Genomic DNA, 27560 nt, shown 5'->3' with positions numbered 1-27560 from the left:
AGGAAGGATCAAGTTTTAAACTACATAATGTACTGCTGACAGGCATAAACTATTCATATCCCCAAATGCTGCCACAATAGGACAATGATTATAGTTAGTACAGCAGTACAGTCAATGGCATTTGAAATTACTTTAGATTTTTCCCTTATTTCTTGAAACAGCTTCCATTATTATGAACTATGAAAATGGGGAAAGAAATTTCCCAATGTAATGAAGATCTGCTGGAGCAAAGTTAACCAGAGGTGAAGCCTAAAGCAGTCTTAATTTGCAAAAATTTTCACATGGCCAAGTTGTTAATATAGCTTACACACTGTCTGGTGACCTAAGGAAAAAACCCCACTACATTGAACAAATTTCCATGAAGCCTGTAGGTTCTAAGGCACTGCACCGCGACAGGAGCTACGGCAGCTAAGAGGGGAGTACGAGGAGGGAGGGTGTGGCGTGTGAGAAGGCGAGAGGTAAGAACACACAAGTGCAATCCAGAAGGATACGTTTACTAAGAAAAGTGTAACAAGTCCGGGTTCCAAGAGAGTTTAAAGGCAGAAAATGGATCCTTGTGGCTCAGGGCATAAGGAAAGTTCCTCCTGGAAGGAGTGGTACTAAAAAGGAGCCATGAAACCTAGGAAAAATTCTGCAAAAGGAAAATGTCAGAGAGCAAAGGTACAAAGATAAGAACGAACAGGTGTGAGCGGGCAATGGCCACTGCTCCCGCTTAGCTGGATCTGCAGAGAGTGCGAGGGAGAGTGAGGGGGGAAAAGCTTTTGGGTCGGGGAGAGCCCCAGGGCAGCAGAGCCTGCTGCCAGCTCAGGGGTGGGCACCTCATCAGGCTCCAACCGGCACCCTGAGAACGCGTGTGAATGGGGACGATGACATACACTTTAAGGAAATTTAAGTTGGCAAATAAGATGAAGTCCAAGAGGAGGAACGCATAGGCAGAGAATATAGCTAGAAGGAAGCTGTAATAGTCTTCAAGCAGCAGGAGACGAGGGCATGACCGAGGATCAGCAGGGAAATTGGAAACCAAAGGAAGAGTCACCAAGGAAATAAAACCTGCAACATTTACCAACGGACGGAGAAGAGAGAAGAGGGCAAGAAACGCAAGATTTACCAACACCTCACCCTCAATAAAGGAAAAAGCGACTCGAGGTATTTCCAGCCTATTAATTTGATTAGTGTTTTTTCTTTCACTTGATACATAACGTTTTCAAATAACAAGTGTGTAAAAAATGTCATTTTCCCATGACAATATCTAATTTGACAGAAACCGAGTTTTTGTTCTTTCTTTTTTTTTTTTTCAGATTTTATTTTTCCTTTTTCTCCCCAAAGTCTCCCAGTACAGAGTTGTATATTTTTAGCTGTGGGTCCTTCTAGCTGTGGCATGTGTGATGCCACCCCAGCATGGCCTAATGAGCGGTGCCATGTCCGTGCCCAGGATCCGAAGCACAGTGCGCAAATCTAACCACTCGGCCATGGGGCCGGCCCTATTCTGTTTTCTTTTTTAAATCACAGGAAACTGCTGGGCAACTCAGTTGTTGTGCTCCTCCCTCCACGAGATAACCGTGCGGGGGGGAAAAGGAAGCCACAAAGGCTGGAAGGATTTTCAGTTGAGAAACCAAGCCGAGGAATGCTAACCATGGCTAGTCCTGCGCCAGAGGCTCACCTCAGGAAAGCCAACGCAGAGGAGAAAAAGAACGGCTCATTTTTACATCTGAATCGCTGGTATGACCGATACTTTCGTAATGACTTCCCGAAACAAGAAGGGAATCCTCATAAGACGCTGTGCTTCTAAGCTTCAAAGCACTCACACGCCATGAGATTCTGTTCATAAACGGCCACGCTTACACATATGAGGTCTTTTTATTGTTCGTTTATGTTACACAGTGATTATTTCTATTCAAATGAAAGAGATTTCTTTGTACTTCTGTTATCTTGATGCCATTTACTGAAGCAACTGGAATGTTCCTGTGGTGACCATGTTTCCCTTTTTCTCGACATATTTATTAACATGAGACATTACTAGTATGACCAGTCCCTACAAAGGCGTAACAATGGCGTCTTACTTTATTACGCATTCAGTGAACGAGAAGAGCGAAGCGCCTGTTCCACAAAGTGCAGGAGCTGTGGACCGGGATCAACGTCCAGAGATATTTCTATCAAAGGACTTCTGTTAGTTTATTTCTATGAAAAGCTTCATAAAGATATTACAATTAAGCCATATTTAAGGATTACTTTTATTGGAAAGAAAAAAATTACAGAAAAGCTAGTGGCAATTAAATAGACATTAAAGGAAGGAAAGAAGGAAACAGGGAGGGAGGGAAGGACTATTTCAGGCATCAGGCATGCAGTGATGACCAACTCAAAGGCCCCCTCCTCACGGGGCTTACCTTCTAGATGGGGAAACAGAAAATGAACAAAATAAACAATCACACTATGTGAGACAGTGTTAAGTGTTCACAAAAATAATCCAGGCTGGAACTGGATATGAAATGGGGATATGAGGGAGTAGAAATTTTAGATCCAGTGGTCAAGGAGGGCCCCTGTGATCCGTGAGTGAAGGCCAGAAGGAAATGAGAGCGCTCCGGCCAAGAGGATGCCTGCGAAAAAGCGTCTACTACAGAGGAATTGGGAGTACCCAAGCACTGAGGCAGCGTCCCAGCGCTTCTCTGACGTGGCCGGAGAAGACCAAGCGGGGGGACTTATCGGAGACAAGGTGGGAAGCAGATGTGCATGGCTCCTAGACAAGTAAGGAGACTGGCTTTTACTCAGAAGGAGAGGGGAACCCATTACAGGATTTTGAATTGAGGAATGACAAGATCTGGATTGCATTTCAAAAGGATCCCTGCTAAGTAAGGAAATGGACCCAAGGACGTCAACTACGTCAGCAGGAAAAGGACTGAAGTGCAAGACAGAGAAGGTAGAGCATCTTGGGCGAGGCCTGGAAGAACAGAGGTGGGGAAGGCAAGAGTCAGCGGGGTCCACCATGCACAGCAGAGGGACCACGTTAACTCAGGATGGGAGTTAACATTGGGAAGAGAGGCTGGGACTGGACATGGAGTGCCAGCAAGGCAAGCTGGAGGGACCATCACGGAAACCAGTGACAGGATCTGGGAAAGAACGTGCAGATTTTGAAAGCTTCAATTCTGCACGAAGGGTGACAAGAGAGTGGCAAGATGTGGAATTTAAATGAATAACAACACAGAAAAGGGCCGGACTCGTGGCCAAGTGGTTAAGTTCGTGCGCTCGGCTGCGGTGGCCCAGGGTTTCGCCGGTTTGGATCCTGGGCCCGGACATGGCACCACTCATCAGGCCACGCTGAAGCAGCGTCCCACATAGCACAATTAGAAGGACCCATAACTAAAAATACACAACTATGTGCTGGGGGGCTTTGAGGAGAAAAAGGAAAAATAAAATCTTTAAAAAAAAAAAACAGGAAAGGAAGAATATGAGGGGGAGTTAAATCAGAGCGGCCTTGGGAGGGGAAAAAGATAAGAATAGGAGGGACGAAAACACTTGGGAGGGAGGTAACCGAGGCTCGTAGAGATCTTGTGGGATCTGAGAAGCCAAAGAGGAGCAAATACCTACAGCCAACTTCAAAACACAGTGTGTTCTCTGTGCTTTTCATGTTCAACGAAAGAACTTACAATGCTTGATGGTTAGCTGTGCATGGAGAAAAAGTACTCCAGAGCATGTGAGCTCTTCATTTCTCTCAGGCCGCTGTACACAACACATTAGATATTAAAGTCTTGCCGTTAAAAATCCTATTTTTAATTTCCCCAGAGTTCAAGCTTAGGAAGAATTACTAAGTGAAGCCAACCCCTAAAACTTGCCTTGCATTCAACAGGGGAAACGAAGCCAAATGCCCTATTTAAACTAGTTTCAAAACCATTATTTTCTGGATACCTCAAGGGGGTGTTAGGCATTAATGCATAACAACAATCCTAAAGTGAATTAGGCGTGGAGAGGCAATAAATTGATAACTGGCACAACTGTACACATGTGTAGAAAGAAAACAAAAAAAGAACCTTACGGTCCTAAATTTCTTCATGAGTTTCTTTAAAAAAATGTTTTGTTGGCTATTTTATTTTTCCTTTTCTTTTTCAACCTGAATTTCATTTTAAAATAAAAACTCATATTCTGTGCTCTTAGATTCCTAAGGAGCTCCAAGAGCCTCTATCTTCCATAATTAGTCTCTGGTTCAAATAGTCTGTTCCCTAGGCCTCAGAGAACAGGTCCAAGAGAGAGCTAGGCGAAAGTGGAAGAAGAAAAGAGTGTTTTTCCCTCTTCTTGGGTCAGGAAAGGTCCTAAGCAATAGTTTGGAAGAGTGAGTTACATCTTGGGTGACCTCCTCTCTATGTAAGTACCCTGGCTCCTCAAGCTGGCTCAGTGCTTTCTGGCTGCCCAAGCAGGATACGCAATATCCCATTTGGGATTCTGAGGGCTCCAGTTTCCTCGGGCCACACTCAACGGACATATCTTCCTCTGAATCAAAACTCCCATTCATTTATTGCATCTACCCAGAGCTAGATGGAAAGAAAGGATCCAGATCTATTCATCATGTCCACCCCCCACCACTAGAATGAATGAAAGGGGCTGTTGTTGATTCTGAAGACATCTGTAGCCATGTGCTATTAAATTTAATTGCTTTGTTACTGCTACTGCTCTATTTTTGTCTCACTTCAATTAAGCCTCAAGTCTTTCCCTTTTACAACTTACCTCACTCGTTCTAAAAATTATTCGGTAGTTGTATGGCGATCCGTTTTCTTTTGTTTCTTCTGGTTTTTCCCTTCGAATGCTCACAGCCACCGGACCAAGATTTTCATCAGCCCCAAAATAGTTCCAGTGTTCTTAGGTAAAATAAGACAAAACAAAATTAGAATGTTACATTCTGCTTGATATTTAGATCACTCAGAAATCACAGTATATCAATAAAATATAAACACATTTAACAAATATTAATATTCTTCAATGAGTTATAAAAACACAGACTTGGCTACACAGGTTTCATTTCAGAGGAGGTAACACTGACAGAGGTGGCCTGTTTTTGTTTTGTTTTGTTTTTTGCCGAGGAAGATTTGCCCTGGGCTAACATCTCTTGCCAATCTTCCTCCTTTTTTGCTTGAGGAAGATTAGCCCTGAGCTAACATCTGTGCCAATCTTCCTCTATTTTGTATGTAGGTCACCGCCACAGCATGGCTGATGAATGGCATAGGTCCACACCCAGGATTGAACCCAGGAACCCAGGTCGTTGAAGCAGAGCACACCCAACTTTTACCACTATGCACGGGGCTGGCCCCCTGTTGAGTGTTTTTACTGCTCTGCAACTTGCTATCTAAAAAAAGAATTTATGTTTTCTCTCATCTAAAGAGGTTATGTTTTGTGTGCATCTCTGCCTAAGAGAAGGTTTGCATCAAGGCTTCTTAGCTTTTGTTTAAAACAAAACAAAACAAACAAAACCCTTCAACCTATTGAGAACACCGTTTGAGGAGGGAGGGATTTCCCCCAGATTAAAAAAGACTTCCCCCTGGACTGGAGAGAGAAGAAAGGTCTGTGAGTCACTCAGCAGCATTCTGCTCCCAGGTAGCCCGAGTAGGATGGGGTAGGGTCTCAGAGGAAAGAGCTTCAAAATGCCCCAGGGAGGGAGAAGGCCAGACCCATGGCTCTGGGCCTCACCAATGGTCCCCATGTCGTTAGCACAAAAGGCATCCAGCCAAGCCACTAACACTGGAGGGCATGTGTGGCTGGACAACAGGCCTCTCCTAGGCAACCAGCGAGGCCAGGTGACTGATGACGACTCAGGGGCCTCTGCTCAATGCTCTGGCATTGCTCAAGACCCCAAACCTTAGCACAACCTTGGGGCTCGGGGAACGTCTCGAAATGACTAGTACCGAATCTACCCTCCTCTTAACAAGAACGAAGGTCAGGATCAAAATTAAATTAATTTACAGAAAATTTAAAAAGTGATATTTACTGTACATCTAAGTATATACTTCTTTAAAAAATTAAAATTGTTGCTACATATATGATATGTTCACAGATGAGGAAGTCCATAAAACACAGAAATAAATGAAAACCTAGAGTAGATAACTTAGTTTTCAAACCTCCAAAATACTTACTTTACACTGGTCTATTTCATGCACACGTGACATGGCTAAATGACTGAGCCATGACATGGCAGCTTATTCTCATACGAAATGTATACATATTGGAAAAGATATGTTATTCCCTTACAAAATACATAAGTATTTGAAAATCCATGAGAATAAGAAGAAACAACAGCATAAAATATCTAATCACGCCGTTTTAAAATTTAGGTAATGCATATGAAAACACTTTTCAAGTACTAAAGAATGATTATAAAAAACATAATCATAAACATTGAGGGCTCTCTTAAGAATATTATCACATCCATGGAAATTCAAAATAAGAAACCACAATGGGAACACAGGCAACAAACATCTCATATATGGACAACTGAGAAACAACCCAATAAATGGCACAAAATTCATGTACAAACACTCATGTACACCCTCAAAGCACAGCACATGGGAATCACACTCAGACGTTATTTACTCTTACTTTGCACAAATTTTAATAAGCTTGGTTGTCTGGTCTTCAAGCCCACAGCTTTATTCAGAGGTGTGATAATTCCAGATGTTGACAAAATCCAGTGTGCAGGGCTGATATACACTTGCATGCAGACAGCAATGTGAGAGAACAACTGACAACAGGGAAGAAAACAGAAAGGGAGGAGACAGAAGTAGTATAAAAAAGCAGACAAGAACTTAAAGCAAAACAAGACAGCCGTCTGGGGCCATTTACCAAAGGTGCAAAGAGCTTAACACACTTCCATAACTTCAGAGAGTATTTCAGTACCGCAGCACAGAACAGTGGATGTGTCAAAGACGAGTGTGAGTCACATTCATTATATTCTGTTCCTTGCACTTCATGGACTCCAATGAAACCTGACTCTCTAGAAACTCCTCAAACACACGCACAAACCTAGGAAGAGCAGGTGAGACTGCTGTCCTCTGCTGCTGGGGAAATTCACAAAGATACAGGGCCACCATCAATTCATCATCAATAACCTCAACTCGTCCTCAAGCTGTCCTGTCTCTGGTCGGCTCAAGCTCCCCTTCTCCAGAGCAGATATTTCAAACACTCTCTGTTCTCCTTCAGCCTCCCCCAACCACCTTCTCCTCAATCTCAGCAAATGATACTGTTGTCGACAGTACAAAGAAAACAAAGAAACTATTTCAGAAGCAACTGTCCTCACTTTCCACCACCATACTCACAAACTTACCTGGATCCAGCCTTTGCTCCCTTTTCCTTACAATCCAAAACCCCATCTCCCCTTCAACTCTGGCCTCCACTCATTCCACCTCCCCAGGGACTCTGAGGCCTCAATCACCCTCTCTTCATCTTCACCTTCTCCCCACCTGCTCATTCCCATCATCATGTAATCAGGTTCGAGTCTCCCTCATCTTTAAATATAACACTTACTCTCAACTCCTTATCAACCTTCAGCTATCTCCTCTTTCTTTTCTTCCACTGGAAACTTCTTCAAAAGAGCTGCCTAATTCCTCGCCTTAGAATTACCAAATCTGACTTCCACTGCACAGTCACCAACGACAGCCTTAAAGTCCAAAACAAATAGATACTTTTGATCTTTACCTTGCTGAAACTCTCCATAACATCTGGCACAGTTGATCATTTTTTCTAGAAACACTCTTCCTGGCTTCTATGACACCACCCTCTCCTGATTTTCCCTCTATCACTCTGCCTGTTCTTACTCAGTTTCTCTTCCCCTTCCTATCTGGAATATTCCATCCACTCTCAGAACTTCAACTGCCATCTCAATGTCGACAACTCTCAAAAGTCTTCATGCCCACTCCAGACCCCTCTAAGCCCCAGATCTCTGCTTCCACCCAATGGAACTGTCTACTTGTTTGTCCCACGGGCACCTGCAAAAGTGAACCCAGCACCTTCCACATAAACCTATCCAGCTCTTGCTGCAGTCTGAATTTCAGGGACTGCCACCACATCACACTGTCATGCCCTGTGAATTCCACTTCCTAAATCTCTCTCGAATCTATCCAGTCATGCGCTGCAGAACGACATTTCGGTCAACAATGAACCACAGATACGACAGTGGTCTCATAAGATCAGTATCACATAGCCTAGGTGTGTAGTAGGCTATACCATCTAGGTCTGTTCGCACAACAATGGAACCACCTAAGGATGCATTCTTAGAATGCACCCCCGTCATTAAGTGACACGACGTACTTTTTCCCATTCCACTGCCACTGACTTACCCTCATCATCATTTGTCTGGATGTTTCTAAGTTTTCTAGCCAGTTTGCTTTTATCCAATTTGTTCACAGAGGATCCTTCTAAAACGCAAATCTGACCACTACTAAGTTTAAAATCCTTCTTTGGCTCCCCCAAGGTCCTTGGATAGCTCCATGGTTTCCCAGAGGCCCTCACTCCCTGTCAGAAGCCTGACACTCCAGTCTCAACCTAGACCTTTCCATCATCCTTTTGAACGAACTATAGTGAATTTCTCCCACTCAAACTCACTAGGCCCTTTCTCATCTGAAAAACTGTGCCTAGAACATTCTTCCCACAATTCCACTTTATTTGCCTAAGTTCTCTTATCCTTCAGGTCTCAAATGAAATACTATTTAGACATCCTCTAGACGAACGATTGAATACTGGAGCAAACTTAAAGTGTTAATTTTGTATATTAATACTAATATTTTATTTAAAAATGCTAAGAATTCACAAAAACACAATTACTGAAATATTTAATATATTTCAAATGCAAAAATTTAGAAACACTACAACACAAAAAACGTAAATTTATAAAAATATAAATATTAAAACAATCACTTTAATATAAATTGGCAGATAAAATAGTGTTATTTAAAAAGAAACTAAACTCTACATAGAAATAAAGAATTATCATTTAAACTTTTTTTGTGTCATCAAAACCCAACTATATTTTTGTGCAATTTTTCCCATCTGCTGATTAAGTACATTTCTGATTTGGGGGAACATTCATGAGATGATTATAAACTAACTTCTAATACTTTGTTCACACTCTTATCTTCAAACAAAGGCATCTCTGGTTTGATAACTCTGCGAAGATCTTTTTAAACTTACATGTGTGTTTGATGTTTCTGCACAATCTCTTTTTCATTGAAAAAGAGCTCTAGCTGTTACTTCCAAGGAAGCACTTCTATTTGTTCTTCATCTATTTCTGTTTCATCAGTATAGATGGAGATTCTGGTCTGGTTTCCTGTGGTTGTTTTTTTTTTTGCTGAGGAAGATTGGCCCTGAGCTAACATTTGTGCCAGTCTTCCTCTACTTTGTATGTGGGACGCCACCACAGCATGACTTGATGAGCAGTGTGTAGGTCTGTGCCGGGACTCCAGGCCTTTGAACCCCAGGCTGCCAAAAGCAGAGTGCATGAACTTAACCACTAGGCTATGGGGCCGGCCCCCGGTTTCCCATGTTAAATTCACTATCATGATCAGACTGCTTGTTCAAAAAGTCTTTTAACCTGAGTAAGAATTATTCTAACAATAAAAGCCTTGTTTTTTTGTTGACTGTCCACTTTTTCTGCTCCTGAGGATCATACAGGTATAAAAAAAAAAATCTTTCCATGTGACTACACTTTATTCAACTCAAAATCCTAATGCAGTGTGTAACTTTCTGATAGAGGAATTTGGTTCAGAATGTCACCTTAAATTGAATTTTTTTTTCAAAGATTGGCACTTGGGGCCAGCCCGGTGGCTCGGCGGTTAAGTGTGCATGTTCTGCTTTGGCGGCCCGGGGTTCACCGGTCGAATCCGGGGTGTGGACATGGCACCACTTGGCAAGCCACACTGTGGTAGGCATCCCACATATAAAGTAGAAGAAGATGGGCACGGATGTTAGCTCAGGGCCAGTCTTCCTCAGCAAAAAAAGAGGAGGATTGGCAGATGTTAGCTCAGGGCTAATCTTCCTCAAAAAAAAGAAAAGATTGGCACCTGAGCTAACAGCTGTTGCCAATCTTTTACCAGCCTTTTAGGGATATTCTTAGTCTGGTCCTCTGGCCACTCTTGGCTCTCCTTGTCCTCCAATTTCACTGGACTGCAGACCTTCCGCTCAGGACCACAGCCTCCGGGTAGGACTTCTGTGCTTACTCCGTGCTACAGAATTTTTATTTTTCCTACCAGCTGTCTACCTCCATCCTTTCCTAGTGGAGTTATTTATCAGTTGCAGAGAGCTCTTCCCGCCAGACCCACAATCAGCTTTGTGTTTTGTGGGGGTTGGGGGGGAAGAAGAGGAACCATAGGGGAGCTGCAAGTGATGAGCGTCGAAGAAAGGTTAGGAAGTCTTTGATGCGAGAATCCAGGATGATGAAAGTTGGAAAAAGGAAAGAGGAAGGGAAGAGGACTTGGAGATTCAAGTAGGGTGGGTAAATCTGCTGATGGATGAATTGAAATACAGGTATTACACCACCAAAAATAATGATATAATAGTACCAGCATACTGGAATGCCAAAAACCGATACCGCAATCACTATTAGAATGATATAATGCAGTGAAGTGAGGCACCTCGCCAAGCACTCTAGTATTCACATTAACTGTGAAAATACAGATGTGGCAACTCTGATTTAGAGAGAACAAGTCACTTCCCAGCCACAGCCAGTAAAAAGCAGAACTAGAACTCAGACACATAACTTTAACTAGGTTCCAAAGCTTATTTTCTTAGTCATTATATGTCACATTATCTTTCCAAAAATTTCTAAAAACTTTGTATTATGTATTATTGTATGACAAATAAATAAAAGTAAAATAAAATTGATGCCCCATGGGATTAACTAGCCAGATCACACACACAGCTTTATTTCTCAACGTGCTATCTAGCCAGTGTTTCACTGTGTTTAAAGGGAGAGATATTAACATTTTATCCATGTATGGTTGGTTTCCCTCCTGCCTTCATTTTTCATATTTAACATCTAAACAAATGTCTAGCCTGAAGTTTTCTTATTAGTTCTGGTTCTTGAGTTTTAATAAGGATGGTACAAAGAGTACCAATGAATGGTTCTGCCATCATTAGAATAGCTGTATTTTTGGTTGATGCATTTGCAATAATAAAAATTTCACATTCTTAGAGAGGGGAAACAGTAAATACTTCAAAAATGCAAGTAATTAGATCAAGTACAGTCATATCACCTGGTTTTAAGCTGCATATAAACACGCATGCACAAAGCAAAAAAAGATAAGCCGGGCGCCAGCCCAGTGGCAAAGTGGTTAGGTTTGGTCATTCTGCTTTGGTGGCCTGGGGTTTGCAAGTTCGGATCCCACGCTCAGACCTACAAACCGCTCATCAAGCCATGCTGTGGCAGCATCCCACATACAAAACAGATGAAGACTGGCACAGATGTTAGCTCAGTGACAATCTTCCTCAAGCAAATACAGGAAGGTTGACAACAGATGTTAGCTAAGGGCCAATTTTCTTTTCCTTTTTTTTTTTTTTTTTTTAAAAGATTGGCACCTGAGCTAACAACTGTTGCCAATCTTCTTCTTTTTTTTTTTTTCCTGCTCTATCTCCCCAAAGCCCCCTCCACCCCCGCCCAGTACATAGTTGTATATCTTAGTTGCAGGTCCTTCTAGTTGTGCCATGTGGGACGCTGCCTCAACATGGCCTGACAAGTGGGGCATGTCCACGCCCAGGATCCGAACCAGCAAAACTCAGGGCCACAACAGTGGAGCGCATGAACTTAACCACTTGGCCACGGGGCTGGCCCCAGGGCCAATTTTCATCACCAAAAAAAAAAAAAAAAAAAACCAAGTTAAGCCTGGCATTACAGGGCTTCAATCAGCAATTTTCAGATTGCTTGTATTTCCTTTCATGATATTCACAGACTTTGTATTAATATTTCAATTGTACATTTCCCTAGGGAGACCAGCATAATTTGGACCATGTATAATTATGAAAAGAATACATTTTTATTTTTTATAAATAACTTATAAAGTTATAATTTATGGCTTAAAATATTTCTTTAGAATTACTCATTTAAAATTTTAAATAGGGAAAATAGACCTGATAAATACGAATCAAAGAAAAAGAATGCAAACAAAACTGAGCTACTATCTCAAGCCTAATAAAATTAGTAACAATGTTTCTAAAGCGAAAAATGGTTCTTGGTCGAGCTGGACCTGGTCATACACTCCTGGCAGTGCTGTGAATTGGCACTAGCTGTTTCAGAAAGCGTTATAGCAAGAGATGTTAAAGTCACAAAAGTGTTTGCATTATAATCTTAGTTACCCTAATTGACTACGACAAAGGAAAAATGAAAACTTCCATTTTCTTTACAAAACGTACCTTATGTCATTGTAGAAGAGAACACTAAAGATACTAGGTACTGAGCAGACAGACTTGGGCCTCATTATACACCAGCAGGTCAAAGAATGGAACAATGTCAACTTTATTAGGTGGAATTAACATTATGTTAATATTTTAAACTATTGTTTCTTAAAATAGTTTACTTGGTGAGCTATACGTGTGTCACTGTCAGTGCAATGAATGACATGATCTTTCCAATGTACTCATTAGCTCCACATTTTCATTAGAGAATCTGGATGAAAGCAGGAAGACCACACGCTTCTATAAATTGCTTATCTCTGCCTACTGGACTCAAGCTGTTCAGATGCTTTGTTTTCCTGCAACTAATTGTTCCACCTTAATATAACTAATAACTAGGTTAGAAAGAGGACAGATCTAAAAGTTAGAATAAAAAAAAAGCAGCAGCAGATATTCTGCTTTTAAAACGAAACATAGGTTTCCCAAAGTGGAGGTAATAAGAGTCCAACTGTTTAAAGAACGGCTCTTTCCGAGAAGTACCCTACTCAGTCTCTGGTCCCTAAAGGACTCATTCTAATTATAAGGGCGGAGGTTCCATGAGAAGCAAAGAGCCTAGGACTTTGCATCATAATCAAAAGCAGGTCAGGGTAACGGATGGGGACATTTACACAGGACTGGCTGCAGGCCAGAATTATGTCCCAAAGCACTCCACTAAGCTTATAACTATTGTTGCATAAGAGTAATTGCCTATATTTGCAAAGTTGCGCTGTACTCTGAAGTTCCAATTCTTCTTTCCACAGGTAATTCATAAAAAGCAGGGTGGCCTAGTTGCCAAAATGGCATCAAGTTGTGCGGCTTAAAAGAGCAAGTGCCTAAGCAGCCCCTAAAAGCCCCTAACTCGCCAGTAAAAGGTAGACTTCAATATGAAGTTATGTTGACATCAATAAATTGCATCAGAATGATTAAAGAAAAAAAGTAGAAAGAAAACTCCTTTTGAAACAACGGGAAAATAAAGAGTAACAGAATCAAAATAGGAATTTTTATTGGCCATTACCAATCTATGACAAATAGCCAATGGTCATATTTTTGAAAATTCAATGTCACTAGTGTTCAAAGAAATGAAAGTTTTTGGCCTATAATAAATCTTCAAATATAAAAACTATACATACTCGAAGTAGGCAAGAAAATGTTAAACTACACAATCTTAAACACAGCAGTTGGACCCTTCTGGCCTAAGCTTTCCTGAGAGCAATTTGGCAACAAAAACCAAGGTTCCTGCTAAGTTCACACCATTTCATTCGCACAGGTCTCTACCTTATGGAAATAATTGGATGTGGGGGGAAAATTTATATAACAAGGCCATTTATGTAAGGCCAGAACTTGAATGAAAAAAATTCTATCTTTATTTTTACTAACTTCTAAATGAAATGTAGCATTTCCTTCAGTTATAAATGTAGGCAACTATGGTAATATTAGCTGTACATGTGACTTCAACTCCAGTGGAAATCACAGGTATTTTCCTATGACATTACCAGTTGTTGCAGACATATCAAAACGTCAATTATGTTCATCACTGCTTTGAAATTATGGCAGTCATCAGACCTGATGCTAGATCTTTTTGTTAATGCAATAAGAAAGAAGTATATATATTATATATACATAAAATGTATTTGGTTTGCAAATGGTCAATGAGTATAAAGAATATTTTAGAAGATTGCATATTCATGTAACTCTTTACTTTTAATGTTAGTTAATACTAATTCAAATGCTAGCTCAGAAAAAAAAAGTATCTAACATCTAAATGAAAGAAATTACCATGAAACACCTCTCTCTAACTCAATTTCTTTATATTTAAGACTCTCTTTGTACCTTTTTACCAGGGATAGTGCAGTAAGATATCTTCCTATATAAAACGCTTTTGAAGCATTTGGAGGGAAGTGCCCCAGAGACAGCCAGAAATGCAGTCAAGGCAGGAGTCACAGCTGCTCAGGAGGGCAGGGACCATGCAGTGTGTCTCAAAACTTCAGCACAACCCACATACCTGCGGACTAACTGTCCACATGAGTAGTAGAGGCTGATTCTGCTGATGGCTCCTACACCATGGAATGCTTCTACCTGGTTTGAATGCAGTTAGGAAGACGGCTCTTCTCACTGCCCTCAAGCTCAGGTGCATGGCCTCCCCGTGGAGGAGGGGGCTCCAAGAGAAGATGAGGAAAGGAATTCATACAATAAAACAAATATTTCTTGAGCACCTAATTTCAGTGCCCAGAACGACAGGCTCCGTGGTGGCTGAAGTTATAATGAGGCATGCATTTAGAAAATAGGTGACACGCTTTTATTGTATGTCATCAACTTGTACTGAAACAACAGATCTGAAGGGCCCTTATTTCCTTAGACTGCAAAACAAGGAGCAGAGAAATTCTTGGGGCTCTGGGAATCGGTAAGCGCCATAGTTGCTTTGATGCACTTTGACACAAGCTGGGATAAGCCTTTCCATTTCCACGTGGAGGATTCACATGTTCGCTGCTGCAACAGATTGGACCTGAATGTTTTTATTTTTTACGTTTTATCTTGACCACTTTCAGACTTAAAAAAATCTGAAAAGTAGTACAGAGAGTTTCCATATACCCCTAACCCAGCTTCCTCCCATGTTAGCATCTTATGTAACTACATACGGTACAATCTCATTATCAGAACCAGGAAATTACCATTGGCGCAATCCCATCAACTGAAGATTTTATTCAAACTTCACCAGTTTTTCCATTAGGTATTTTTTTGTTCCAAAATTCGATTTAGGATCCTACATTGCATTTAGTTGTTATTTCTCCTTAGTTCCCTGCAGTCTGTCACAGTCCCTCAGTCTTTACTTGTCTTTCATGATCTTGACACCTTTGAAGAGTACTTATTACTCTGTTTGGCTTTGGTGGTTTCACATGATCGGACCAAAGTTATGCGTTTTGGGCAAGAGAACGACAGAAATCATGTAAGCTTCTCAGTGCATCATTTCATGGGTTTCAAAACATGGACTTTGATTCACTGCCCTAAGGTGGCGTCTGCCAGGTTTTTTCACCATAAAGTTACTATCTCCTTGTAGTTTACAAGGATCTTTGGGGAGGATACTTTGAGATTAGGCAAACCCTGCTTTTCCTCCTGTTTCTACTCAAACTGTCACTCACTGATTTTAGCATCCATCAGTTGAGTCTAATAAAGTTTACAATAGTAAAAATCAGTCTCAGTGATGGTGTCTCGGACCTATGGGGATCAATTGGTGGTCTAGGTTAATGTTCACAAACCCACCATGACCACACACAGGCTTGTGTGTAGTCTCACTTCCTGAAAAGAGAGGAAAAGCAATTGCACCACCTTTTTCAGTGTCTGGAGTATAACACAAGGTCATATACACAGAGGGCCCTCATCACCTCTACCTGATGCTATAAATACAAGATATACTGGCTCCTCAACTCCATAAATCTGGTACTTTGCATCAGCATCGCACATTCACCCACTTGTGAGTCATGTCCTGAAGTTGCCCAGTCTGCGCGCTTGCCTTCAAGGAGTGCGCAGACCTGTTACAAACCACTGCACGGTCGAGAGCGCTGTGCAGGGCGCAAGGGCACGGGGCGACTCGGGGCAGCAGCGGGACAGCGTCTGCTCCTCTGGGAAGGAGGGGTTACTCAGGCATCACAAGCCCAGGACAGGCAGGAGCTTGTCGGGTGGGTAGGAGAGGGAGAAAGAACCGCCTGCTCTAAATACGTACGTGCACGGGGGGAGGGGGAAAGGCAGCTCTGTGCAGAGGGGAGCAGGATAAAGTCCTTCCAGCTCCGGCATCCACGTAGGTTTCTATCCTACACCATGTTCACTGCCCTCTCACTCAACAGGGACACCTTCTTGTTAGGGAGGCCTCTCTACTTTCCCGGGGCTAGCCCTTAGCTAGCTCTCAGCCCTCCTGTGTAAGGCAGGGCCAGCTGGGGAATGAGACCCACAGTGCTGCGGGGGAAGCTGCCACCTACACGGTCCCTCCTCAGCCTGTGCTCACCAACGTGGTAAGATCGCTAGACCACCAAGGAAAGCGGATAGCATGAAAGAGAAAATGAGACAAGCAGAAAAGACAACTGAGAAGACACAGACCATTTAAGGAAAAGAACTTGGAAAAAATTCTTTTCAACTAACACCAAAATAGAGAAATGTGGAATACATAAAATAAGCTATTATGAAAAATAACTAAGAGAAACAAAAATAATGAGTTCCTGGGGATTAAAAACACAATCCCTGCTGAAAAAATTAAACGAAAGGCCTGAATAATAGAACGTAGAGAGCTACCTACCAGTCTCTTCTCCAGAAGCTAAAATTGATATATAGAGAACAAAAATAAAAAGAAATTGAAATTACAAAAGAAAAAAACGAAGGATAAATCCAGGGGTTCCACCATCCATCTACATGGAGTTCAGATAAAGGGAACAAAGAAATTGTAGAAAAATTTTTAAAACTATATCCTTTTAATCAGGAAAAAATTTAATGTTTAATAGTTTCTCATTTGTCTTAAGAGCACTAACGGTAGGCTGTATACCACGAAGACAGCTGTATCTGCTTTGTTCTCCTCCCAGGCACTGTACGTGGCACAGAGTAGAGGCTTCATAAATATTATTTGAATGAATAAATTAGTATATGAATGTACAGTTAATTTTTAAAACTATTTTAAAAATATGAAGGGCACTCACTAATAATAAATGAGATAATAAATTTATGTGTGTAGGAGAAAAGATATAGGCTACAAGCCAAATTATTGGAATCGGGGGAGGAATTACCTACCTCGGTACTATTAGTTTTTATAATAGGCAGATGCCTACTTCTGCGCCATTTGTTTACTGCCTGTTTCCCTTCACCAGAATATAAGTTCTGTGAGGGGATCTGTTGTGCATACCACTCCAGTGCCCAACCCATGCCAAGCACAACATAGGCACTCCTGAGTACGTGCAGCCACGGAGGTGCAACTCTGATCTCCCTTCCAGAAAGGTCTTGAAATGGATTAAGTCACAAGAAATGCAGTTAGCTGAAAGTCTCTGGCTACAGCATCTTTGGATTTGCTACAGTTTTCCGGCCCAGCCATTCTTCCTGGGGAGCCCCAGCCCGGAACTGAGCAGACTGCGGCTAACGGGGCCTGGCCATTATTGCCCACACGGGACTTCTCTAACGCTCGCTCTTTGCTCCGCTGCTTGGCTGAGACTGGTAGATCTGCATCACGGTCGGAGGCTCACCGTTCCCCATTTTGCTTTCTCTCTCTTTTCTCTTCAGGGAGTCATAGCTGCATCATGGACTGAAGGTTTTCCCTGCTAAATTCTGCTTCCTCCCCATTTTTTTCTTTCACAGGCATTACTCCCAAAACCTCAACAAACCACTCATATGCCTATAACTGCCTCAATATCTGTGTCTCAGGACTCAAGTGACATAAGCTATTTGTTCCGTGATTACATTTACAAGTCAATGTAAATTTACATTACATGATTAGATTGTATTTAGCAAAGACAAGAGGTTGGATTTGGAGCAGGGCAGAATAGAGATGGAGAGACTAAGATACCTATTGCTAGAATTTGGGGAAGAGGCAACGAGGGCCTGAAGTTATAGAACTGGGAATGGGACATGAAGAAGAAGCAGCTAGCAGCAATTCAAAGGCAGACTCAAGAGGCCTTTCCAACTGATTGGAGGTTGAAAACAATAACAGAGAGGCATCAAAGAGGCTTCAGAGTTTCAAATCCAAGTGACTGATGTTAATGATGGCATGTACAGCAAGAGGGCAACGATGAGGGAGGCTCGTTTAGGGAGGAACATGAAGAAGTCAAAATTTACGTGCATGGTTTTGAGTTGCCAACTAGATAGTCATCCATGCAGAAGCAGCTAACAGTTGGGGAGAAACGAGCTGCAACTAAGGAGAAAGCCTGGGAATAGAGGAATTTCATTTGGATATAAATATATACTAATTATCTTTTTCCAAAAAGAATCTGAGGTCATTAATTATAAAGGACATATATAAATCATGCTAATGAAACAGAAATAGAAAAATAAAAGATGAAAGCAGAAACAAACAAAGGCTGTATAAGCTGAGCACTGAATTCGGTTGGGAGCCGAGGTAAAACAAGAAATACAGTAAAAAACAAAACAAGCCAACAAATACAACATACCTATTTTCAGAAAGGCAGGTAGTGGGCAGCTATCAGAAAACAATTCCTGGTACCAAATTCTAAAGTAAATTTCTCACATGGAACTCTGTAACGGGCTGAAGAATTAAGGGCAGTATCTTCACCACCAGTTTCACTGCAAAAGTATACTGTTTTTATATGACTGGATCTTCAAAAGAAGACCATGAATAAAGTCAAATGTTTGCGTAAATGTGGCCCTCTGATGATCTATCTTGATTTTAAAAATAAAACAGGGAGGAATGGTTGAGGCACACGCCTTTTTAACCAACTTTCACAAACCTCTGAACCGAGATGGCTCAGCTAGAGAAATCCTGAATGCCTTACAGATCAGGGTTCAGAAAATCAGTGTTGGGCCTCAGGAGATCACAGCCAAGAAAGGAGAGGACGCTTGTTTTCAAAGGAGCAAGCACGCAAACCTTCACGCCCAATGGTCTCCTTGCTACTAGAAGCTCTGAGCAGATAAAAAGACAGCGGCACGACATGGTCCTACATGAGTTTCTCCAGAAGCTAGTCAGAGTCCCAAATCTCCCTGAAAAGGACTCCCTAATTACAGAGCTACCTTCAAACAAATTATATGCAGTTTATGTGATCTCAAAAAATAAGACAAGGGCATTAAAACAGTGAATTATTATATGTGTATAAAATCTTTCCCTATTAATTTTGGCAGAAATTAACTGTTAAGTTCAAGAGCATAGAGCACAACATGGTTGAGTAGATCAGACTTGTTGACTCTAGAGTTTACCACTTACCTGAAATATGAAACTGTCCGCATCAAAAAAACTAAACACAGATTATCCTTAAAGAACCCTGAATTATAAGGCATCCCATGGTACTTTTCTCAAGCCTAATGATGCTATACTTACAGAAGAATTAGGGGGGAAAAAAAAGCACAGATTTTTACAAATAAGCTTAGCTGTATGGTGTTCCCTGACATTCTGTATGCACTATACAATAATCCACTAAAACTTACAATAGCTACTTAATGATGCTCATTTAACAAACTGGAACTTGAAGAATAGCTCCTGATAGCAAAAGTGAGAATACATCAGAGTGCCAAAGCTGTCACTTCGAGTACAAATGAAGTTATGTGCACATATTCTAAAGAACCGATGCTAAAGATGGCTGATTACAAGAGAGTAAGCGGTAAATAAAGAAAACTGGACATTACAATAGAAACCGAAATCCAACTTGCTGGTGTCCTCAACTGACAATCCTAGGGCCCAGCAGACTGCTGAACGTGACTTGTGTGCAAACATGTGTGTGGTGGGGGAGAGGTGGAGATGTAAGAAGAGGAAAGTGAACAATAAAATCTGGTGACTTAAAGTTATCAGAAGAATAATTAAGTGCATAAGCATTAGTTTTCCCTCTTTTCAGGAGAGGGAAAATATTCTTAGATGAGCTTCAGACCAGATAATGGCAGTTTCTCCTGGCCACTGGGCAGCAGGGAGAGGCAGTTTCCCATCACAGCATCTTCAGTAACTTGACTTTGAGTGACACCCCACCTAGCATCGGATTAGCATACCAACACTTTCGATCAATGGAGCAACAAACACCACTGCCCAGCCAACCCATGGGCTCCTCTTTTCCATTAACGCATCCCCCTGAATGGGACTCATGGAGGACATGCCTCATTGACAACTATACACTCAGTGCAAAACTGAAAAAGTCCTGTATGGCCACAGAAAATGAGGTGAGAAAAAGTCTCCTCAACAAGCCGCATCGGCTACAGGTAACATCATAGTTATCCTATAACTTAGTATTGCAACTTTCAAATTTCCTTGACACTTTGATCATGGTGACTATAAAACTAAACATAAAAAAATAGATGTACTCAAAGGGAGATGACCAGATTAATTGTAATGCTATCCTACTGCCTAATTTGTTCCTCTCTAAGAAGGATGTGGTTGCATCATGTGGACTTATCACAGTGACAGCTTCGCCTCAGGGTCCTATGAGCATTAAGTGAGGAGGTCTGCCATAAAGCACAAAGTAATAACACAATAAACATTAGCTATATTATTACTGTCATTTAATTTTGAGTGAGTCTCAATAGAAACATCACACACACTAGCAAAACACCACGGAGGAGTAGGCAAGAGAAGGGACCGGAAAGAACACTGATGGTGTGATGGTGTGTTGCTTATTTTAGTAAGTGCAAACAGTGAGATTCCTCTATTGGTCCAGCATCGTTCCAGCCATGGAACGGGCTTACACGTTGGAGTCAAATATCCTCTAAAGTCTAAATCTGCAAAATAATGTTTATAAAAAACATAATAATAAAAAGTGATTGCAGCTTCATGAACCAAACACAATTAAATTTTACAACTAATGTCTACTGTAGAGTGTATTTCAGTAAAATGAATTTTTTTCCCCTTAGAGACTTAGCCACAATAAAATGAGGAATGCATTAAACAGCAGAATGGAAACTATCTGGTGATGAAGAGGTTGGAGCGACAGCCAGGTCAATAGCACTACACCCTGTTGCTAGAAGATGAATTGTATCTGACACTGATGTACTCCTTCAAGATGACTCACTTTACGGTTCTGATTAAGAAAAAAGAGTTACTGCACTAATTTCAGTGACTCAAGTTGTATATTAAAAATTCTAAGAATTATTTAACTATATTTTATATTGTGATAAAAAGTATAGATACTGAATTTTTTAATATACAGTTATATTTTAGGGGGCTTAATTTCAGCTTCAAATGATGTTATGCAGTGCCATAATTTGTTGTATATTATCATCTTGTGACAAATGGCCTGCCTGGTTTGAAAATTCTAAGTTGTGTGGTCCAAGAAAACACACCAGGCGCCCTCTGTAACTGCCTTCCACTGGACCAGCTTCCTGGATTAACCATTGCCCTGAGTTCTCTCTGTGGACCAGGATGATGGATGCCCCATGGCACCAGCAGACAATCTCTGGTGCCACACACATTCCCACCAGCTGGCCTTCATGCTGACAAAGAGTCAGCTGTGTCTTCCCAAACCTGTTTATGCCAGTGGACTTGTGATTATAATTATGAAATTTAATTAAATATTATGAAAGCTGATGGAATGAGCACAAAAGATAAATCTTGTCTCTAGTAGAAACTAAGTTGAAGGCTTTGGAAAGACATAATAAAGGCAAGTCACTAAAAAAGAAAGCTGTTGGATTAGATGTGGTGAGGCAACTACAAAAGATAGAAAAAAAAAAACCCCATAAAACTTAAGATTCTGTAAGATCCAGATTGCTTTGCTAGTGTCTATGTTTTAGCTCTCGTGGTTTACATTATTAACACAACATTGAACTCAAAATAGTAGAATCACTGTCAAAGAAAAGCCCTTGGCCTCACAAGAGTTTGGCAAATATATTTTAATGAAAATAAAAAATTTTGAGTATGTACACTTTTAAAAGATTCCCTGCTTTAACCACTATTTTCAATTAACCAGTTCCAGTTACATTGGCTAAGAAGGTATTTTCCATGCTTCAAATTAGAAACTACTTTGGATTAGTGGCTTTTAAATTTATGAAGTGTTATGATCTAAGCTGATTACTCTGGAATCTAGGTGTTCCAATTTTTATCCCATGCTTTCGAAAGATAAAAAGTAAATTTCCACCAGATTTAAACATAAAAATATACTCCTTCCCTTTAGTCTAATATGGTAGAGAGAAGAGCACAGCAGTTAAGAACGTGACTCTGGTCAGACACACAGAAAGCGGAGTCCTGGTTCCACCATTACTAGCTCCATGACAGCTTAACCAGTTACATCACTTAACTGCTGTCATCTGGAAAATGCCATCAATATTGGGACCTACCTGAGTGGGCATAGAGAGGCTGAAGTGAGAAAATGCATGTTGTATCAAATGCTTAGCAAAGTTCCTGGTACATAAAAGTACTCAAGAATATTCCTATTGCCTAACAGGAAAAAAGTGCCTACTACTACATAACTAAGATTGTAATTAATATGTTCTTTCTTATGTTGGACTCAATGGGTCAATTTTTAGCAAGATGGCCTCCACCTATAGACAGCTCAGAAACACCTGTGGAAAATTTCTCCAGGTACAATAGGCACGGTTCTCCATTGGGTGCAATTTCACTTCCTAGGGGACATCTGGCAATGCCTGGGGACATTTTCGGTCATCACAACTGGGGTGGGGGAAGGAGTACCTATTGTCGTTCTAGAGTGTCAAGGCTAGGGATGCTGCTAAACATCCAACACCCTACAATACACAGGACAGTGCCCCCCCAAAGACTTATTTAGCCCCAAATGCCAAGACGACAACCTTGAGAATCCCTGTATCCTAAAGGACAGTATAAGAGAGAAGTGATTTCTAAAATTTGAACTCCAGAAAATTATTGAGAAGATAAAGATTGCCTAAAAATGAAACTGAGGTTTTCAGTATCATATTGATTCCAGGACCATAAGACATTTAGGAGACATGGACACTTCGTAACAAGACAAGATTCTTTGCGTCAACAAACGCTCTTGAATGAGGTTTATCATGTAACAACCTTACAATAAATTTTATTCTAACGTCAGCAATGTCATAAAACTATAATGACTCCCAGAAATGAAACTTCATTCGGAAGATAAATCTAAATATCATTCAAAAGCCCAAAAACAGTAGGTGGGAAATCAAAACACTGCTATCATCCTCTGCACACAGGGGGCCTCTCAACCAGCCGCAGAGATCGCCGAGCCAACGGCCCCCAGACGTGTGTCCTTCCTTGGCGAGCACCCTGTTCCCTAGCTTTGGTATTTGCACGACTTAAGCTCATTTTTCAATTAATAATGCTGCTCAAAAAACACTATTTGAAAGCTCTTAAGAATTCATTTAAACCACTTATTTTTCAATAAATCACAGAGCCTTTCTTAAAGTATGAGATAAAACTGTATACAAAGTATAATCCAACAATCTATCTATATGTTTTCCCCCCACAAAACAGAAAACACCAAACAGGAAGTCACCAACTTGTGGAGGGTCCTTACCTCTTCAGTGCCTTCTCTACCCAAGTCTAGAGGACCTAGATTGGATTCCTGGCTCTGACACTTATTGGCTCTGTGACTTTTGCCAAACAATGTAATTAATTTTCACTAAAATCCCTGCGAAATGAATAGCAATGTATTACAATTCCCGTTTACTGATGGGAACATTGAGGTAGAAAAGAAAGGGTCACGTACTAACTGTAAAAGTGCCAAATAAATGAAAGGCAGCACTAAGGTTATTTTTGTAATCCTTAAAAAAAAAAAGCTATATTTAAAATATTTTTAACTTTATATGACATTTATCCCTGAAGGTGACACAGAAAGTCTTCTAGACAAAAACTCTAATTTGATCCATTAAATCAAAAGGTTTTTTTACTTTTAAAAAACCATTATTTAATACACATTTTTATACCTGAAAGGAGGAAATAACTCAGAAAGATGCAAAAAGAAATACATTGCAGCAAAGGCTACTTAACTATTTTACCATCAAAAGAAGGAATTCATGTAAATCTTACATCACACTGCTAAAAAACCTAAGAGGCAGGACTCTACTTTTTTCCAGAAAGTACAGGACAAGAAAATTAAATAAAAGATCTCTCCTCACCCTTCTGATAGAAGAATTTCCTGTAATAGTATGCACCCAGATCCACATGTTCCACAATGTATCTTTTCACTCGATCTAGATGCAACACCAAGTTTTCCTTGGGCACTTCAAGTACTGCCACTCCTGCATTTGTGCAATGGGAGCTGAGTGTTGACTCAAAGGAGGCACTTTCGCATCCACTAAAGGAGCCAGAATTTGATTTCGACAGGCTGATTTTCCTTTCACCTTCTCCACCGATCTCATTCCTAAAATAGGGGCAACTCATTACAAGTTCATTGCTTTTATCGTCTCCCTGGTCCATGCTGAGGCTGCCTTTGGAATTCAGGTCCTCCGTGCTGCCCATCGGGGAGCTAAAACTGGCCGAGTGGGACAAAGGTCCAGAGACCAAGGATGCCACAGCAGCCGCCGAAGCCCCCGTGGTGGTGTTTCTCCTCTTAATAACGTTGTGCCTGTTCATAATCGCCTCATTCAAGTCAAACAGTATACTCTGGACATCGTAGTGGGCAAAGCACTTTGGACACGTCCAGGGCCTGACGGAGTCTTCTGACCGGTTATCTTCAAGATCCGACGATTTCCCAAGTTCTTCACCTTTGGCATTGCGTAATTTACGAAAAATGGAGGAGTCTCCAGTTTCAGACTTGGAACGTCGCTTGAGTGGTTTTTCCCTTTCCTTAAAGAGCCTGAGGTTCTCTCTCTGTGAGATGGGCCCGTCTATAACATCCAAAGAGAAACCAGACCCCTTGCCCCCACCGGTGATGAGGAAGTCACTGAGCTTGGTTGGAGTGGGACCTCGATCAGATTTGTCGTCTTTGTAGCCCTTTAGCAAATCAAAGAAGCTTTCTCCGGACGTTCCCTGCTTATCGATGGAAGATGTGCTACCATATTCCCTGTGCAGTGATGGCCCAGTCTTGTACGTGGGTGAGATACATTCATCAAAGCTATCCACGTCAAGTTCACTTATGGTGATATCGCTGTTGCTCCGTTGCCTTATTCTGCGAAGAGCTTTTCTGGGGGAGCTGGGATAGGCTTCAGGCATGAGAAATCGGGAGTCCATGTTCTCCGACGGTCTCGTCTTGTTCTTCAGTGTGTTCTGAATGCTTTTTAACATGGCTGAGTCACTGGAATTGAGGCTAACAGAACTTCCCTGACTCACAGGACTGCTTTTGGAGGACAAGCTCTCAAGGCAACTTGAGGTTTCTAATTCCTGGCTTGAACGGCTAGATTCTTTTACATTTTCCTTTCTTGGGGGCCAATCTGCAATCCTCGCCCTAACCCCCATCTTGGGGACTCCGGGGGTCGAGGTTATATGGTGAGAACCTTCGCTTCGCGGGGGGCCTACGGGAGCCATGACCGAGGAGCCTAAGCTGCCATTTTGGGACCTGAAGCGCCGCATGTAGAAGTCGTCAGTGTGGACTTTGGGAGGGCCATCTGTGCCGACAACCGAGGCCCTTTCAGTAGCAACAGGCCTCTCCGTCTGCGACCGTTTCAAGCTGGTCATGATGTAAAAGCAATTAGACTTAAATCCTTGCAGAAAGGACCATCATCTCTGAATTTTAAATGAGCACTTCCCTTTTGGAGAATGGTTTCCAAAAAACACAGCAGTTGCATGAGATCTTAATCTTTTTCATTTAAAAGTTAAACGATGCCTTATTTTCAAACCTCTGAAGAATCCCGATCTTCAAAACATTATAATCCACAACAGCTCCTCTGCATCACTTTAATAGACGGCTTTCCTTCAGAAAAAGCCAAAAGCAACTTGTATTACTGGGACTCTGCGATGGTCATAATCCCATGCTTTCTCTGAAAGAGAGGAGGACAATTGGAATTAGTATTTGATAAGTACATCTAAAAATAAACATGCAATTGCCAAAACCAGACACGAGGAAATAAAAGACTCAATAATGGATTGTGGTACACAGGTCACAACTCATATTTTTCATAAAGCAGGTTTGAGAGAAAGGAAGAAAGTGAAAGCATTTAATAAAATTCATCACTTAAATTATATATGTTTTAAAAGACTATTAATATTTCAGCTTAATGGAACTGTTTCATATACGGGGGCGGGGGATGGGGGGGGGACAGACGCGGGATCTTGTTCCAGGAGATCAAGGCTCCTTCCCCAAGTACAGGCTTCAATGACCTCTAACAATGTAGAATGTCATGAACCACCGTGCTGACCAGAAGTTGGGGACATAACCAGAGTTCGATAATGAGAGCAATGCACAGTTTTTTAACAAGACTAAAAATTGAAAAATTATTGACTATCTTGCAACACTCACTTTTTTAACACCTTCTGTGTTTCAAAATCCTTATTTTTTGTTTCTTTACAAAGGCTTAACATAGTTGGCAAAAGCAAATACAATAGAGACAAAATAAACAGGGTTTTCCCGGAGCCATTATACCCATTAGCCCTCTTTCGTATTTCCCTCGACTTTATTACTTACCCCGATGAGGAATATTTTAAAACGAATCCAGCATTCACCACCACCTCTTCCCGAGCTCTCCGTAGTTTCATCTACTCTTAAAGCTAGAAATATTTCACTAATTACCAAAATGCCTGCATTTCCTTACGCATTGCAACCTACCCCACCCTTCGGTGCTAATTTATGAAGACAGCAGAAACAAAATGCTGCTCTGGATAAACCTCTCCATATTCCCCAACAGACGGCAGAGAATTGTTAACATCCTTCCAGGTGACGAGCGAAGAACACCAACTTCCTCATGAGCACGTCAGTCAGGAGGCAAGAGGCACAAATTCTGAGTACAAAACCCTGCATGGTTGCGCACATCCTGAAAATAAAGGCAGAGGACCCTTTTCCAAGGCTCCACAAATTACAAAAGAGGTGGCCTTTAAATTCTTGCCAAATACATGTTTGGAAAGATGCTGCTGAACCAGCAGTGAGCTGACAGGGCTGCATTGTCTACAAATCACAGCTGACACCCTGAGGACGACCCGCGCTCGCTGCGCTCCGCTCAACGTAACAAGCACTTACTTCCACGATAATTAAGCATCTCGCTAGTCGGCTTCCTGCCTCTGAGGCAGCCGCTTTAATTTCTCTTGCAGTACGCAGCATCATTTTAGAAGCCTCGCTGCTATTTAAAGGTTGGAACATTTAGGGGTGTTTCAGAAACTGCATGCCGCCTGCAGAATGCAGCGCCAGTGAGCTCCAGCTGGGCTCGCACGGGCTGGTCTGGGCTGCCGGTCAGATAAACGCCAATTGTTTTCACTCTGGCTGCCCTCTTCCCCATCTTTTGTGATGGGGATAATGATTTTGCATCACTACCTAATTAAACCTGGCTTTTGAGCTTTCTAGATACTTCTGCCATCAGACTGCTATGCTTTCCTTTACATTTCAGAACTTTATTTGCTCCTCTTGAACTGTAAGCCCTCAAGTGGAGTGTGTGCTAACTGTTGCTTCCAAAGGCAGTGAGGGGCAGCA

The 27560-nt window shown here is 41.4% G+C and overlaps 1 protein-coding gene across 18 annotated transcripts in view; it reads right to left on the bottom strand.

Moving 5' to 3' along the window:
* Positions 1 to 27560, bottom strand: part of SIPA1L1 (signal induced proliferation associated 1 like 1) — a 360159-nt gene that overhangs the window by 109615 nt on the left and 222984 nt on the right. For 15 of the 18 annotated variants that reach the window (XM_070513910.1, XM_044773908.2, XM_070513913.1 and 12 more), the window contains 2 exons: positions 24121 to 25920; positions 4714 to 4844 (listed from right to left, as the gene is read on the bottom strand). In XM_070513910.1, the coding sequence (XP_070370011.1) occupies positions 4714 to 4844; positions 24121 to 25618 (1629 nt within the window). In that variant the 5' untranslated portion in view covers positions 25619 to 25920. Of the gene's footprint in view, positions 1 to 4713; positions 4845 to 24120; positions 25921 to 26564; positions 27287 to 27560 lie in introns of those variants that run through there. The other 3 variants (XM_070513915.1, XM_044773912.2, XM_014866949.3) reach the window with 3 other exon arrangements.

Source organism: Equus asinus, chromosome 7 (genome assembly GCF_041296235.1).
Source record: "Equus asinus isolate D_3611 breed Donkey chromosome 7, EquAss-T2T_v2, whole genome shotgun sequence".
Taxonomy (NCBI): Eukaryota; Metazoa; Chordata; class Mammalia; order Perissodactyla; family Equidae; genus Equus; species Equus asinus.
This window is presented reverse-complemented; position numbering and strand designations above follow the sequence as displayed.